The sequence below is a fragment of the Myotis davidii genome, unplaced genomic scaffold (assembly GCF_000327345.1).
Source record: "Myotis davidii unplaced genomic scaffold, ASM32734v1 scaffold1032, whole genome shotgun sequence".
In the NCBI taxonomy this organism is placed as follows: Eukaryota; Metazoa; Chordata; class Mammalia; order Chiroptera; family Vespertilionidae; genus Myotis; species Myotis davidii.
The window spans coordinates 483,245-501,207 of NW_006289083.1; the positions used below are offsets into that span (position 1 = coordinate 483,245).

At 35.9% G+C, this 17,963-nt stretch overlaps 1 protein-coding gene across 1 annotated transcript in view; it reads right to left on the reverse strand.

Moving 5' to 3' along the window:
- Window positions 1-17,963, reverse strand: part of MDGA2 (MAM domain containing glycosylphosphatidylinositol anchor 2) — a 939,200-nt gene that overhangs the window by 405,050 nt on the left and 516,187 nt on the right. Inside the window, exon 3 of the mRNA XM_006761237.2 lies at window positions 10,403-10,577. Within this exon, the coding sequence (XP_006761300.1) occupies window positions 10,403-10,577 (175 nt within the window). The remainder of the gene's footprint in view (window positions 1-10,402; window positions 10,578-17,963) is intronic.

The following is a 17,963-nucleotide window of genomic DNA, read 5'->3' on the forward strand; positions in this document are numbered from 1 at the left end:
GATTTCAGCAGATGAGATTAGGTAGGTTTCAAAGAATATAATATTTATCTTTATCTACCTGCTCATATTGACGATGACAGGAATTTGAGCACTCAGCAGGATACTGACCTGGTCTTTGACTCAGTAGAAGTCTCTATATGCTTAATATAGTTTTAATTTAGCATTACAAAACATTTTTTAATCCTCAACCACAGATATTTTTTTATTGATTTTGAGAGAGAGAGAGAGGGAGAAAGAGAGAGAGAGAGAGAGAGAGAGAGAGAGAGAGAGAGAGAGAGAGAGAGAGAGAGAAACCTATCAGCTGCATAGGTATGTGGACTGACCAGGAATCAAACCCAAAACCTTTTGGTGCATGGGATGACACTCCAACCAACCGAGCCACTGGACCAGGTCTGACCTAAGGATTTCTTTTCTTTCTTCTTCTTTTTCTTCTTTTATTTTTCACAAAGTTCTTTTATAAGGGATTCTAACACTAATTGGAAATTAGATTGGTCATGTTACCCCATGAATAAGAAACTGATAAGCAAGCATTGTTCACCTGAAGCATACACAAATTATAAAATTCTGTCTTGAAATTTATTAATAGGGTAATTACCATGAAAATTAGCAAACTCATTTTTAATAATCAGTGTAATTACCACATCAAACATTCCTAAGACTTCCCAAATCCAAGGCTAATGTTTTGGGAGGATGGACTGTGGGTGAGAAAAGTATGCTTAATAAGATTGACTTGAGGCATTAGTTTTCTTCCAGGGATTGCCATGCTACCAAATTCCCATTAGCATACTAGTCCTTTTCCTAAACTTTCTCATTCAGACGTCATGTTGATGGGTCCAACAAAAATAACTCAATCTACTTGTCAATATTTTTAAACTGTGCAGTTTATAATTCTTTCTAACATGCATAAATTGCACTTAGCAAACAAAATTGATAACATTGAAAATCTGATCTCCCTAATTTCTCAGGTAAAAATGCAATAAAGAAATCTAACAGACAAGGACCAAAAAAAAATCACCACTTGTTCTCAAAATGAAATGCAGCAATCTACCTAAGTAGAATCACAGTGGGGAATATGTTTCAGAAAAAAGAAGGCTTACAAACTGTTTAATGGATATTGGAAAAGATTTGTCTCATGTGTGAACAGTGTCTACATACATGAAAACTTATTAGGACAATGTCTCTGAATCTAATTTCTTTTTAAATTAAAAATAAGTTTTAATCAAACCCTAACCGTTAAAGTTGTATGACCTCTATTACTCTTCGAGCAATACAGTCATGGCTGAGAATAAGTGAAAGAATTAGGTGAACACATGCTCAGAAATTTGTTTTAAATGTCCTCAAGAATCTCAAGGTAACAAATATATATGAGTTTGAGAACTTCAACATTCTGTAAATCCACTTCTTTTAAAAAAAACACAAACAGAGAATATATAATCTTCCTCCAAAGATGGATATTGGGGTCTTTGGTGAGTGGTAATTGCTTCTTAGAGAAGACAAATGAAGCAGTATTAGTATTAGTATTACTGACTCTAAACAATAATTCTCAAACCTTAAAATTATAATTTCTTTATTTGCTTTATTTGACATCTTATATAAGTGGCAGATAATTATTCATATGACCTGAAAACATTGGCAGTACATTCCAACACAATTTTACACTCCATCTTTCAAATTAAACTTGCATTCCTCCTCTAAAACCACCATCTTACCCACTATTACACCAAACACAGATCACTTAATCTCTTTTCTGTGCCGTTAATCAAACTGCTCACTCATTGTAGAGTATACTTGACCTTCCCTTTATTTATTTCCTGCACCCATTTATTTACACCCCACTGTGTCACAAACCCTGAAGGGTCTCATATTTTCCCTATCTGCTGGCTAACACGTTCCCTTGCCACAGTTTCATGGATGCTGAGAGAAAACAAGAGACTCCTGGGTCAGAAACAAAATGATTTTATTACTCACTAGAGGCCTGGTACATGGGTGGGGTCCTGATTGGGGCCAATTGGGCTGGGCTGGCCCAGTCCACGGTCTGGGTGGAGGGGGCCGATCAGGAGTGGGGCCAGCATGGGGAGGGGCCGTGGGTGATTGGCTAGCCGGCCAAGGCCCCAATCCGGATGGGGGGGTGCTAATTGGGGGCAGGGCCGGCCTGGGGGATGGGCTGTGGGTTGTTGGTGAGCTGGCCCCATCCCAGATTGGGGTGGGGGGTGATTTGAGGTGGGGCCGGCTGGGGGAGGGTCATTGGCCATTGACCAGCTGGCCCTGCCCCCTGGTCAAAGTCCCTGTCGAACTCCTGGTTGAGAGGACAATTTACATATTAGCCTTTTATTATATAGGATGTCTCATAAGTATGAGCCTCATGTTTTCATAAGTTCTCATTCTCCCTCAATTTCTAAGAGGGCAATGTGAGGGAAACCCAAGTAAATATTGTACACACTATTTCTGATTTAGCTAAGGAATCCTAGGCCTAGGAAACTTGTATGACCTTAAAAATATTCTGCTGGCTTATCTGATCAATCATTGCCCCTTAGGGAGACATTATCTTTAATATCCTGATCAGGAAACAAATCTGCCTTCTGCCCTGGAGGCAAACACTATCTCCAATAACCCAGGGTGCTTGCTACTCAAACAATCTTGAAAAAAAGTAAGTTCAGGACAAAAACTGCCAAAAGAAAATTCGAAATGCAACAAAGAATTGTCTTTCAAATCTCATTCTTCAAACTACAAAGTAAACTTACTTCTTCATGATAAGAGAACACGTTACCCTCTTTCTCCTGGCACTATGCTGGCACTATGTCTGTGCCACTTGACAAGTCATTCATGTTGTGTGACATTATTTATATTATTTATTTTATTGCTTAATATTTGTATTTCATTTAAATATATATTATATATTCTTTGTCTCTTTAAGTAGTTTAAACTCCATGGATTTATAAATAATATAATAATTATAGGCCTGGTGCACAGATTCATGCACTGGTGGGGTCCCTCGGCCTGGACTGTGGAGATTGGGCCAAAAATGGCTCTCCGACATCCCCCAAGGGGTCCCAGATTGCGAGAGGGTGCAGGCCAGGCTGAGGGACCCCACTGGTGCACGATCAGGGCCTGGGAGAGATTGTGAGAGGGCTCCAGGGCATGTCTGGCCCATCTTATCCAGTCCCCATTGCTGGACCCCAGCAGCAAGCTAACCTACCTGTCAGAGCATTTGCCCCCTGGTGGTCAGTGTGCATCATAGCAACAGGTCAAACAGTTGAATGAACAGACACTTAGTATATTAGGCTTTTACTATATAGGATTCCTGCCGGCTTCACAAAATTGAGTCAGACTACATTTTAAGTAGCCACTCAAATATTTTTTAAATGAATAAAAAAGAGCAAACACTTATTTCTTAAATGATTCATCCTAAACAATGTGTAAAAAATGCTAGTAGAGATTAATCTGAAATGGTTTTATTCTATCAAATTTAGGGGAAATAATGATTTAGAAAATGGCAGCCACTTTCCTATGCTATTGTCTCTTCTTCACTTATCAAATATATTTTTGTTTATTTGGTGTAAAATATCAAAAAATATCAATTCTTATGAAGAATTCAAGAAAGGTAAATCTAGAATTAAAGTTTTGAATTGACAACAATCTCATAAAATTTGGAATGAAATTAGTTTTTACTTTTAGGTACTTAATATTAACCGAAAAGGCTTTGGAGGAAAAATCTTTAAATCTATATTTTATGAATTTAAAAAATCAAATTATAATATATGCATATAGTTTAGAAAGTCAAATAATTATAAAAAACACAACCTCGAGTATTTCTGAGACCCAGGGACTGTCTTTTCAATGCATATTTAGATGTTCTTGGTTTTGCCTTTATAATCCTGAATGTTTAATTGATATACTAGTATATAGATTTTTTAATTTTCACAATGTCTTACTGATTTCTTCTTGTTGAAGATTTTAGCTTTCCCATACTAACCCTCTCCTATCATATTTTTTATGTCAAGTACTGTTGATATTATTGACCACGTATTCTTCACAGTTGAACCTAGTAGTATATTTAGATTACATTTCATTTCATATAACTTTTTCTTTGTCTTCTTTTAATAATGTCAACATTTTGTTTCCTCAATTGTATATGTACCTATCCACCCATATTATTAAGCTTTCCGTGAGAAGTGTAAAGTTCCTCCCTAACACATTGGGTAACCCACCAGCTGCATCTCTTCCCAAAGGCATCCTGCAAAGAGCCTCTTTATCCCAGCTTCAGTCTCTCTTGGTTGCTTTTGAGTTCCCACGCACAGCTATCATCTTGATGTGTTGCTTCCTTATGGTCCTGAAATTCCCGTCTATATTTTCTTATACATAATCTCCTTCTAAAAAATTATAACCCCTTCTCTTTCTTGATTTAATTTCTAGTTTTGGTGAAACATATACAAAAGTAGCATCCCGAGAAAGAAAACACTGCAGAAAAAAATTAGAAATCTTATAGATCTAAAAATGTCTTCCATCTTCTTTGATATTAAAAAAAAAAAAAGTCTGGCTGCATGTAAAATTCTATTTGAGAAATATTTTTCTACAGAAGTCTAAAAGCTTTACTCAATTGTCTTCTAGCTTCCTGATTTCTACTGAGAACTGTGCCATTTTGATTTTAATATTTTATATGTATCCATTTTAGAAAAAAACTAAAACTTTGGAAACTTTTAAGATCTTCCTTTCGCTCTCACTGTTTGAAGTGCAGGCTGATGTGTTTTGATGTGAATCGTGTTTATGCTGTCATTCCAGGCATTCAGTGGGCCCCTTCTAATGGAACATAAACGCCCAAATACTACGATGGGAAATTTTCTTAAAGCATAATTTCTTTGTCTCTCTTTTCTCTGTTTGGAATATTTATTCAAATGTTAGTTCAGCTGCACTTACTAATTCTGCAATTCTTATCTTCTCTTGTTCCAACCCTTTGATTGTTAAATTTTGTTTTACTCTCTGTAAGAGTTTTTCCAATTTATCTTTCATCCCTTCTAATAATTTTTGTCATTTTTAATATTCTAAGTGTTCTTTGATATTCTCTAAAAAATCCTGGTTTGTACTTTCCTCCTGCTATGTGAATGCAATTTTTCTCTTCTGTTCTAAGAATACTAATTAAAAAATCAATAATTTTGTTTTGCCCTATATTTTAGCCCCCTGTATTATCCTTGTTTCCTGGATTCTTTTCCCATTTCTTTGCCTTGGTCTCTCTCACTTGCTCTCACTCTCGCTCTCCCTCTCTCTCTTTTTTTCTCAGAAGATTGTCTCAAATGTCTAGTTATCTTCTGGTATGTTCACATCTAATAATCAGTTTTAAAAGAGCTTATTGGTAGCTCTGTTGATCAATAGTAGTCTTAATTGTGAGTATATTTGCTTAGCTGTTTCAACAGGGCCCTTACTTTTCAGAAAAAGATAGCCTTTTCTTCAGAGTTCATCAGTTTTCCTAGGGAAGAATTATCTAATTTTCTGACTAGAAGGCATTCTCTGACGAATAGTGAGAAAAGGCTGTGATGAATATGTAAACTTTCACTTAATAACCCTTAATAATTACAGTATGTTGCCTCTTATTTTTGATGATTCCAGAAATAATAAAATATGCTTTAATTGATTTGAGAGAGAGAGAGGAAAAGAGAGGAATACAGAGCTAAAACATCAATGAAACAGATCGATCAGTTGCCTCCTGCATGACCCCTATTGGGATTGAGCCTCAACCCGGCATGTGCCCTGAAGAGGAATCTAATGGGTGACCTCAACCACTGAACACACTGTCTGGGTTGATTCCAGATTTTTTAATTCAAAGTTTCTCTGTACTCTATTGTTTTCTTCAGAGCTGATAGGTCTTTCCCTTTTTACAAAGTTCCTTTGGTTCAATGTCTCACCAAACAAACAAAAAATAAAAACAAACAAAAAACTACTCTTTTGTAGGGATTCACTGAGGAGTTGGCAGAAGACGGGAGGCGGTTAGGCATTGAACTGTATGTATGTGGAAGGAGATTTGGGTCTATAACTTTGCTTATATAGACTTTCAACCAAATCTTCTGATTTTAGACGCAATTATACTCTCACTCTAAGAACTAAATGGTTTCTCCAATTCTTGAGCCTTTTAAAGATTCTGTCACATAAGCATACATAGTTCTATCCATACTGACAGGTTTGATTTAAGCTTTCTCTGGAATGCTAAGCAGTGGCCATTTCTTGACCCAATTCTTTTCCTTCATAATTGTTTTTCTGCCATCTCCTTTCTCATTTTCTCTACCCTTGTTGATATGTGTTTTGTTGTTGTGACTGATGTTTTAATCCTTTCACTATTGTTTTAGTATGGCTGCACAGGGAGAAGACATAAAAAATGCATATGATTAAAACAACAGTGTAGCCCTAGCCATTTGGCTCAGTGGATAGATTATTGGCCTGTGGATTGAAGTGTCCTGCGTTCGATTCTGGTCAAAGACACATTCTATATGTTTCTCCTAAACATATAGCTGTTATTTTGGGGAATATCATAAGAAAGTAGCTTCTCAGGGTCTGACAACTGGATGCTCAGAGCCTAGTGTAATTGGTTGGCTTTTGAAAAAAAATATTTGTATATTTGACTAGGTCAGATATTATGAAAAAATTTTCAATTCATTATGTGATTATGAAATCTGCCTCTTTATAAATATACTATTATTAAAGAATTACACTTCAGATAATTCTTATGATGCTTTTATAATTTTTAGAAAACAAAAAGATAGGTTATATGAAATTGAGGAACATAATTAAAATACTTTTTCAAAATAATAATACAGAACTAATCATATTCTTGATTAAAATAGTAAACAAAAAATAAATTTGCAATTGCTTTATAAAATCAAAGTGAACCACAAGAAATTTTAGAAAATTAAGTGGGGAGAATTACTAATTTACATTATTTAATTTCCTCAAATTCATTAAAATATTGATACAGTGTCACAGATATTTCAAAATATCTGTCTAATAAAAATAACCTCATTTTATATCAACCAATTGTAGCAGATTCCTCTTTCCTGAAAGTAAATTTCTTCATCAAAATAATAAGGGCTTATAACTTTAGATAGGTATTAGCTGTCTAATCTAGAAAGTAATGATCAGAACATGCAGCTTACTGAGATATATATATTTTCACAATTAGGAAAATACTCCAGGACTAGTGATGGCCAGAAAATTAGTATTTTGTGGGGCAATTTTTATAGGCAACCTATCACAAGAAATTAAAGGCTAAATTTTAATATTGTTTATTTAAAAAATTGTTATATCCATGCCATAGTCTGCCTCAATTTGTTATTGCAAATATAATCCTCACCTGCAGATATTTTTAAATTTTATTGTATGCCCATCTTGTGTTTTAAGTTCTCTTGAGATTGATGAAAGTTTCACTTGTGGAACCAATTTAGAAAATGAAATATAAATGCATCCAGTACAGGTGATTATTATAAAACCACGACTCCAACAGGAAAATAGGTCCTATTGTTTTAGCATTTCCTAAAATACTTAAAGCAAAGGGCCTGAAATAAAGTAGCTCACCTGTTTATGATTTATAAAAATGACTATCCAATCAAGCAGTCCCACATCAAATAAAAATCCACGCACCGTTATATGTAACACTGTAATCTCATTTTAGGCACCAAGGTTGCCAAACTTAAACATAGCATTAATAAGTTAACCCCCTTTTTATTAACAGTGGTAGAACTTGTTTAAACTTGTGAAGTTTCACGTACAGAAAACATACTTAAACCTAAAAACTGTCGTCTTAAGTAGGTCATATTTGGGACAGGTGAATTCATCAAATAGGCCTAATTCTCTCTAATGTGAAGTGTTCTTATCAGTCAGAAATTTTTGCAAAATTATTATCTGAAGGAGTTTATTTATCCAAACCTTCAAGAAAGGCATAACTCATGAAAACACGTCTTGATCCCATAAGAAAGATCTCTGGCATTCCTTGGAAAATTTACAACCATAGAGCCCATAATTGAATACATTTTATTGTCCTATATAATATAATTTTAGACAGCTTTCTAATAAACCCTGGCCACCAAAATATACTGAAAATAGTGCTTCATCATGGTTTACATCACAATGACATTTCACTTAAACAACATAGAACAAAATGTTAGTTCAGATTAGTGGGAAACATCCTAGAGGAAGTCAGAGAAGTAGGGACCAGAGCTAGTGCCTTCAGGAACGTGACACAGCCCCACACTATTAGGATTGACAAAACTGGAAGACCACTGCTATCATTCCCACCAAACCGTGCAATAGGAACTAAGCATTGAGGCACTACTGAGTCTACAGCCAGAGATATGAACCGATAGAAGAGTGGGTGCAATGCAGAATAGTACTGAAAAGGCTTTGTAGGGGAGAAAGGAATGTTTTTAAGAGTCCTTAAAAATGTCAGTCCCCTCTTTGTATTAGATTGTTAACCAAAATATATTTTAAAATTGTTATTATTAAACCTATTGTGGCAATACAAGTTACAAACTCTTATTCATAACCTTTGGGGCGTGTTTTTCGGAATATTTCAGATTTAAGAAAGATAATATGGTACATTTACCATGTATTATATGACACACTCAGTTGGATATGGGGCAAAGCTGTGTAATCAAACATTTTTCCTGAGTAAAACATGTGAGTATTCATACAAAATAAGGTAAATAAACTGTATAAAGTATCTTCTATTTTTTTCTATTACAGTTAGTTTAGGTCAGATGTTGCCATCTAACTAGATCACATCAAGTTTTGCTAAAAGAAGTTTCCAACAAACGTAACAAAAAACAACACCACCAAAATAGCATATACCCATTCAGTTTTCAGAACTTTTTAGATTTTAGAATTGTAATTAAGGTATTAAAGTTGTGTATTTTAAAAATTTATGACCAAATTACAATAATAAAATGCTTCTATAATATAACTTCTAAATAGTTATAGAAGCATTTAATTCATTTAAAGTAATTTTAGTTTAAAATTATATATGAATAGAAATACTACAAATATTTCTAAAAGTATATGTAACTGGAAATATTTGATCAGGAGAAGGTGCTATACTGAGGTTGGGAAGTGTATGGGTAAGGCCAAGCTGTGTGCCAGTGGGGACAGGAAGATGACATGCAGATGCCCAAGTTATTCCAAGGAATGCTTAGGGGGCTAGAAAAATGGATTTCTTCTCTCTCATCCCTTCCAGAAAGGCAGCAAGCACCTGAATGTGGAAGGTTCATCACAAATAAAACCTGTCACCCAATGCTCAGTCACCTGAATAATTAATGATACTCAACATGGGATCTGATAATAGATCTTGTGTAGTTCCAATCACTTTCCTAACTATGCAACACCTGCCATGCATTGAAAGAAAAGGAGATAGAACAGAATGAAATATAGGTAGTAAACCTAGAATTCTTTTACTTGTTACTTATTCCTGAATTACTTTAAGACAAGAAAAAAATCCTTTTATTCTAACGCTAAGGAGTTAATAAATAAAATTTAAGTTCTTCTAAAGCAGTGGTTCTCAACCTGTGGGTCGCGACCCCTTTGGGGGTTGAACGACCCTTTCACAGGGGTCACCTAAGACCATCGGAAAACACATATATAATTACATATTGTTTTTGTGATTAATCACTATGCTTTAATTATGTTCAATTTGTAACAGTGAAATTGGGGGTCACCACAACATGAGGAACTGTATTAAAGGGTCGCGGCATTAGGAAGGTTGCGAACCACTTTAAAGAGACAATGGAATGGTGAATAAACCTGTTCAAAATACCAAAATGATTGCAGGTCTTTAATTTGTTTTGGTGGGGAAGAAAGTAAAGAGAACAAAAGGATTTTAAGTGTATTTGTTAACAGCAAAAAGTGGAAAAATGAGACTAAGAACTAAAAAACATCAATCAACACTTTCCACTTGGCACATTTTTCAAGGTTTTGATTATTTTCAACAGAGTTAGATCAAAACCAGTCTACACAGAGATTTTGGTATTTTACTGTCAAATAGCTCTATATATATGATAAGCATTTAAAAAATAAGAATAGCTAAAATCACATCACACATGTGTAAAATTAACAAAACAAATTATAGTATGTAGAGCATGTTCCTTTAAACAAATATGAATGTAGATTTATATGCTAACATGTAAATATAAGAAACATATACATTCAACACTACTAATTCATTGGTGAAATATTCAATTATACTTATTGTTTTATTCATTTGGTTCTTAAATGTTCTTTAAATAATATGTATTATTATATCATAAAATTATGAAATTTTTCTATAGGATTTTTTCCTTTGGGAAATATATTAAATGAGGTATCATTATCTTATATACCTCTCAGTCTCAACTAAATAGTGCTTAATCAGTTTTCTGGAAAGTTTACTTACAGTACACATCCACTCTGATTGACTTTATTGCTGGGGACCCCAAGCCATTCTCTGCTTTACAGTAATACCGGCCTCCTTGGTTTCGCTGAATATTTGTAATCCTTAAAGTCTCATTGAAGACACTTGAGTCTTGGAATCTGTCAGAGGCACTTCCTGCTGTTTTGGTCCACCTGATCTGAGCAAGCATCAACAAAGATAGTTACTTTAGGTTGGTTTTCTCAAAGAAATATCAAAAATCAAATCATTTGAAGAATTTTCTTTCAGAACTACTACACTGCCATCCCTGGCCAGTTAATAAAAATTAAAAAGAAACATTTATACATATAACTAACATAAAATTTTAACTGCAATGTTATCATCATATAGTGTATGTAATTTTAATTCAATTGCATAGAGTTTATCAATAGCTTAATCAGTGTAGAGGACAAATAAATCCTATATAATAAAGAGGTAATATGCAAATTGACCATCACACCCTCGCACAAGATGGCTGCCCCATGTGATCACAAGATGGCCACCAAAAGATGGCTGGCAGGAAAGGGCAATTGTGGGTGATCAGGCCAGCAGTGGGGGCAATTGGGGGCAACCAGGCATGCAGGGGAGGGCAGTTGGGGGTGACCCGGCATTCAGGGGATGGAGGGTAGTTGGGAGGGACCAGGCCAGCAGGGGAGGGCCGTTGGGGTGATTGGGCCAGCAGGGGAGGGAAGTTGTGGGCAATTGGCTGACAGGGGAGCAGGCATCAATCAGGCTGGCAGGGGAGTGGTTAGGGGCAATCAGGCAGGCAGGAAGCTGAGTGGTTGGGAGTCAGCAGTCCTGGATTGTGAGAGGGATGTCCGGCTGACTGGCAATCAGCCATCCCCTGAGGGGTCCCAGATTGGAGAGGTTGCAAGCTGGGCTGAGGGACACCCCTCCCCAGTGCACTAATTTCATGCACCGGGGTTCTAGTATAATATAAAGGAAGTTAAAGATATGTAGAGTAGTCACCCCTAATCTGTAGTTCCAATTTCTGCCATTTCAGTTACCTGTGGTCAACCCCAGTCTGAAACATTACATGGAAAATTCCAGAAATAAATAATTCATATGGTTAAGTTGCATGCTGCTGTTCTGAGCTACATGATGAAATCTCACACCATCCCACTCTATCCTGCCTAGGATGTGAATCAACCCTTTAGCACTTAGTAGCCTTCAGTTATCACATCTACCGTTAATGATATCACAGTGCTTGAGCTTAAATAACCCTTATTTTATTTAATAATGGTTCCTAGCCCATTCACATAACTTTCATTACAGTATATTGGTATAATTGTCCTATTTTTATTATTATTTATTATTGTTAATCTCTTACTTTGCCTAATTTATAAATGAAGAAATGCATGTATAAGAAAAAACAATATATTAGTATATAGGGTTCCTTATATCCACAGTTTCAGGTATCCACTGATGTCTTATAAGTACATCTGAGTGCAAGTGGGGATCTACTGAAGTAAGTTGTAAATACTAATTAGTTTTTTTTTCTTTTTGGGCACTTAAATTTTTTTTTTATATTTTCCAAACCCTGTAAAGTACTTTTAATTTATTAACAAAAGTACTAGAGGTAGGCTCTCAATATCTTTTTGGACAAGCTTCATTATTTTATTTTAATTTTTCTGTTTGATTTGAATAATCCTATATAATAAAATGCTAATATGCAAATAGACTGAACAGTGGAACAACCAAACAACCTGTCGCTATGACATGTGTTGACCATCAGGGAGCACACGCAGAACATAGTGGGCATCAGAAGCAGGCGGCAGAGTGTGGAACATGGTGGGCGTAGGCCACAGTGAGATGGTGGAGCAGGTGAGTGAGGGTGCCAGACCAAAGTGGGGTGCCAGCTGCTGTCATAAGGGCGAGCCTCTGGCAGTGACTGAAAATCCTTTGCTCCCATGTGCCTCGGTCCCGCCCAGCACTCACACCTGCTGCTAGTGCCGGCCCCACTTGCACCCACTGCCAGCCCCGGAGCTGCCTCTCGCACACGCTGCCAGCAACAGCCCTGCTCATACCTACTGCCAGTGCTGGAGCCGCCACTAGCACCCATTGCCAATGCCAGCCCCACTTGCACCTACAGCTGGTGCTGGAGCTGCCACTTGCACCCACTGCCAGTGCCCTGCGCATATCCCAATTGCTTGGTGCCATCAGCGGGTGTGAGAGGCAGCTTCCAGCCCTGATTGCCCTTGGGGTCTTCACCACCTATCCCTGCTCCTGAGGGGTAATCAGGGAAGCAGCCATGGCTCTCACTCACTGATGGTGTGGGCCCGAATCTCTGCACCAATGAGTGCGAGCAGGGCTGGCGCCATCAGCACATGGGAGTGGTGATGGTGTAAGTGGGGCTACCAGCAGACAGGGGACCAAGGGCCTTGGCAGAAGGGGCGGGTTGTGGGCGCAGAGGATGGGCTGAAACCTGCCCCTGTGCCCACTGCAGCCTCGCAGCCCACAGTTCCTTTCAAGGTGCATGAATTCATGCACTAGGCCCCTAGTTTAAGAATATTGCTGTAATGGCTTATTGAGAGTATTAGAAGCCCGGTGCACAAAATTTGAGCGTGGGGAGGGGATCTCTCAGCCTGGCCTGCACCCTCTCACAATCCGGGACATCCCTCTCACAATCTGGGACCTCTGGCTCCTAACTGCTCACCTGCCTGCCAGCCTGATCTCCTCTAACTACTCACCTGCCTGCCTCATCCCCCCTAACCACTCCGCCTGCCTGCCTGATTGCCCCTAACCACTCTGTCAGCCTACCTGTTTGCCCCTAACCACCTCTGCCTCATCCCTCACTGTGGTGGCTTCTCTGGAAGGCATCTGGAATGATGTCTAGAAGGTCATTCAGCTGTTCGGTATAATTAGAATATTATGCCTTTATTATTATAGATATGTAATTTTACACACCTGGTTGTTGAAAATCCTTTTTTATGTCTTTTCTTTAATAAATCCACAAATGACTTGTCAGTTTTGATCATTAGAATTTACTTTACATCAATAATTATTTCCAAAAAATGTGCAGATTTTCCAAAAGAGAACACCTCTATTACACTGCCAAAGCATTTTGAATATATAAAACATTCAATTATAAACAATACCCTTCTTTTAAACACAGCTGTGTACAGAAGACTTAGTTTGTGCTAGCAATAAAGACACATTTAACTCAAGTTTTGTGTTATTTTAATTTATAAAACCTGAACAAAAGCCGCATGATAGTACTGTAAATGATACAAAATAAGAAGTAAAAATAATTTTTTCTCTCTTTGTCCCTGCTGTACAATATATATTTTCTTGTTTTTATTTTTATGTTGAGAAATGGCAGATAGAAATCCTCTGAAAACATACAGGCAGAACCATGGAAAAAATAGCACTAAAAACAGTCTTCAAAATTGAAATCCTGTAATACTATCATTGTTTAAGCTATTTTCATAAAACATTAAAATTATGGTCTAGTAACATTAAAAGTATCTTTAAAAAGTTATCTAAATAATTAAAATATCAATATGAATATAATCATACTTGCCCTTATTTGTGAGTAAATGAAAATATTACTTAGAGATGATGAAAACTCAGTAATTCACAAAATTAAATATCAAAGGTTTATTCAAAACCTACTCTATGCATGGAGTATACACAGAAGTAAAAGGCATGATTTCTGATTTCTAATAGTTTATATGTTGATTACTAATATGCTCATAAAAACACAGGATATAACTAGGACCCTGGTTTGATAACTAGCATTTCTGTGGTGAAATCTAGGATTCTATTTTTATTTAAATTTCAAAATCTGAAGGGAATTAAGTAAGAAAGATTTAAATAAACAAATTATATATTTTTCTTGTATAGAAATATGCCAATTCTATGATAATATATATTTCTAAGATAGAAGTAAAACATAATTTCAATTAAAATATTGAGTGTCCTTTGAGTAGCATAATAAGCAAAATTAATTTGAAATATAAATATTAAACAAAATTAAATATTAAACAAATTAAATATTAAACAAAAATTTCTGGATAAAAAGTTAGGGAAATATAACCTAGCACTTTCAGATATTAAAAATATTTAAATATGTTATTAAGATACAATGATTAAGTTGTATATTACTGGTACAATACTAGAAATTGTTTGGGAATAGGGGAGAGACCAAGACCATGAGTGCACTTGTTTGTGTTGGTGTGTGTGTGTGTGTGTGTGTTCACTATATATTTTGGTTATTAACCCTTTATTTGGATATATCATTTGCAAATATCTTCTTCTAATCAGTAAGTTGCCTTTTCAGCTTGTTGGTGACTTTCCTGTGCAAAATCTTTTTAGTTTGATGTAGTCCCATCCCGAAGAGGAAGGAGAAGAGGAAGAGAGAAGAAGAAGAAGACGGGAGAAGGAGATGGGAGAAGGAGAAGACAGAAGGAGAAAGGTGAAAGATAGGGAGAAGAGACAGACTAGCACCTATCAAACTTTTTGGTCTTAAAAATTATTAAGGACTCCAAATAGCTTTTGTTTATTTGAATAATCCATTCATAATTATATTAGAAATTAAAACTGAGATCATGTTAAAATGTACATAAATTCATTTAAAATTATATTAATAAATTAATAAAATGTTAATATAAGTAACATTTTAAATCAGAAAACCATATTTTCCAAAAAAAAATAATTGAGTAAAAACAATTAAATTGTTTTGTAAGTCTTCAAATCTCAATAATATTTAGTTTAATGGAAAATATTCAGCTGAATAATCATATCAACTTCTGTATGCAACCTGTTGCAACATGTTGCTTTGTTTGAAACATTTGAAATAAATCTGACCTTTAGTTGGCTGTTAAAGAAAAAAAATATTTCATTAGCCTTTTCAGGTAATAGTGAATAGTCTTCTTTAGTATCACATTAGAACTCTGTAAGTGGTAGCTTCCTAACATTTGCATGCAAAGTGGAATCTGTAACCATATCAATGACCTTTTGACACTCTGTTACATTAAAATCCATTGGTCTATCCTGAACTTTGTATACATTTTTCATTCATACATGATTTCATAACATTGTGCAGTAGTCATTTTGATAATATAAATTCACTGAGTTATGCAGATCTTTCAAATATTGACATATTTCATTATGTATTAGAAGTCATGTTTATTAATAAAATCATGAGTCTCTTTAGAATTGTATTTAAAGCATTGAGAAGCTGTCGTGCTTTTCCAAATTTTATCATTAGTAAAAAATATTGATTTGGTGTTTTCTTTGGAATGGCAGGTTTACTTCACTCTTATTTGATAAAATATTGCCAAATACCCATTATTAAATAACTATCCCCTGTATAACAATCATTCTTTTAAGTTAAAAACACTATTCTATGGAAAATTGGCTAATTCACTGCAAAACTTAAACACACTAGTCCTTAGTTACTTAAGACAACACTCTATTTTAGTAAGTAGCAGAAATGTTTTATAGGAATTTTCAATTTTGCCACTCAGAATATTAAAAGTACAGTAGTCAAATTTCAAGATGTCAAACATTTTTTCCTCTACTTATAAAAAATAAGTACTAAAAGGAAATATTCTTGAGTCATAGAAATACATGTCTTACTTATTGAGAGGGCTTAACAATTTATATGTCTAATTGGTGAGAAAAGACACCCCAGACATATTCTGATAAAAATTGTGACTTCAAAGTCTACAAAGAAAATTTTATGGGCTTCCAGGCAGAAAGAATGTCTGATCCTGTTCCTTCCCTAAAGTTGACTCTCCCCTTCCTTTGTGTTAGAGACCCAAATTATTCATTGAGCTCATGGCTGCCCAGGACAGAGAAAACATTTTCCAGTTTACCCATTAGACTAGGTTCTTGTCTGTGTGTTTCAAGCAGAAATGTCCTTACAGAAAAGCAGGACTTAAAATTTTGCTCATTTCAACACATTTTCACTGGCTCACATATGGGACCATGAGCATATTTGGAATAAAAATCAAGCACAGAGAAGCAATGAAATAGAAATCTGAATTCCTGATATCACAGAGTTGTACCTAACTGCCATGAACTATTTATAGCTCTGTACTTCTACATGAAAAATAAGTCAAATTATACTTTATGTTATATATACTTTCTGAGGATTTTCTATGACTCAGAGGCAAATAAATAAACTGATCTGAAACCTTTTATTTTGAAAAATTTTTTTAAAAGTATTTAACATTAATACATCATCATTTGATAGATAAGCATGGTTCACCTGGATAATATGCAACTTACAATTTAAGTACTGGATAAAGTTTCTTAAAATCAAAAAGACAGAATGAGAGGATCTGTAATATCCTAGCAAAACCTTGGGGTTTGGAACCGGTGGAGGACACAAAAAAGAGGTAAAACTCTTAATGCCTTGTGGGAAGGAAAAAGAAGGAGAGAAGTAAGTTATCTAAAATCTTAAACTCCAAGAGAGTTAGAAGAGGAAAGGGTGTTTCTTATGGGAGAAACAGTAGGTAATTTGTTTAGAAATACCAATAGAATCATAAATGTCTAATTAAAATAATTTTTAAAATGCGCAATTCTAGCAATGGGAGGGAAAATGAGATAAAAGTGAAAAGAATAGAAATTTGATAAAATGACCAAAATTAAAGCAAAGAAAAAAGAGAAATTATATAATCCTACATAATAAAAGCCTAATATGCAAATTGACCAAATGGCAGAATGACCAGGTGGAACAACCGGTTGCTATTTGACCAGGGGACAGACGCTCAACACAGGAGCTGTCCAAAGCCCATAGGCCCCAGGCAAGCCAAGGTGGGTGCCAGTAGGGGACCCCAATCTCCTTGCTGGTTACCCCCCAGAGGGAGGCGACTGGTGGTGGCAGCAGGGGGTGAGGCCTGTGAGTGGGCGGCGCTAGGCCAGCCAAGTCGGCTGTTAGCAGGGCCCCCTGGTTGTCCTGCATATTGGCCCTGATTGCTGGCCAGGCCTAGGGACCCTGCCGGTGCATGAATTTCATGCACTGGGCCTATAGTTTTAAATAAATAAGAACCATAGAGTATGAGTAAGATGGAAACAGTTGCATCAGTCATAGTTTAAATGTGAACAGATTGATTTGCACATTTCAAGAGTCTATTAAACTAGATTTAAAAGTAACAAGTTGCCGAAACTGGTTTGGCTCAGTGGATAGAGTGTCGGCTTGCGGACTGAAAGGTCCCAGGTTCGATTCCGGTCAAGGGCATGTACCTGGGTTGCGGGCACATCCCCAGTAGGAGATGTGCAGGAGGCGGCTGATCGATGTTTCTCTCTCATCGATGTTTCTGACTCTCTATCTCTCTCCTTTCCTCTCTGTAAAAAATCAATAAAATATATTTTTTAAAAAAAGTAACAAGTTTACTAGTATATGCTGTTTACCAAATATATATGTCTCTATATAAATGTAATTATCTACACTAATAAAAGAGAAACATGGTAACTGGTATAAGACCGCTACCCTTCCCATTGCTAATCAGGGAGATATGCAAAGTAACTGTCAGCCCAGATGGCAGCTGGCAGCTAGGCAGCTTGAAACTAACATGAGGCTTGCTTTACTCAGTAG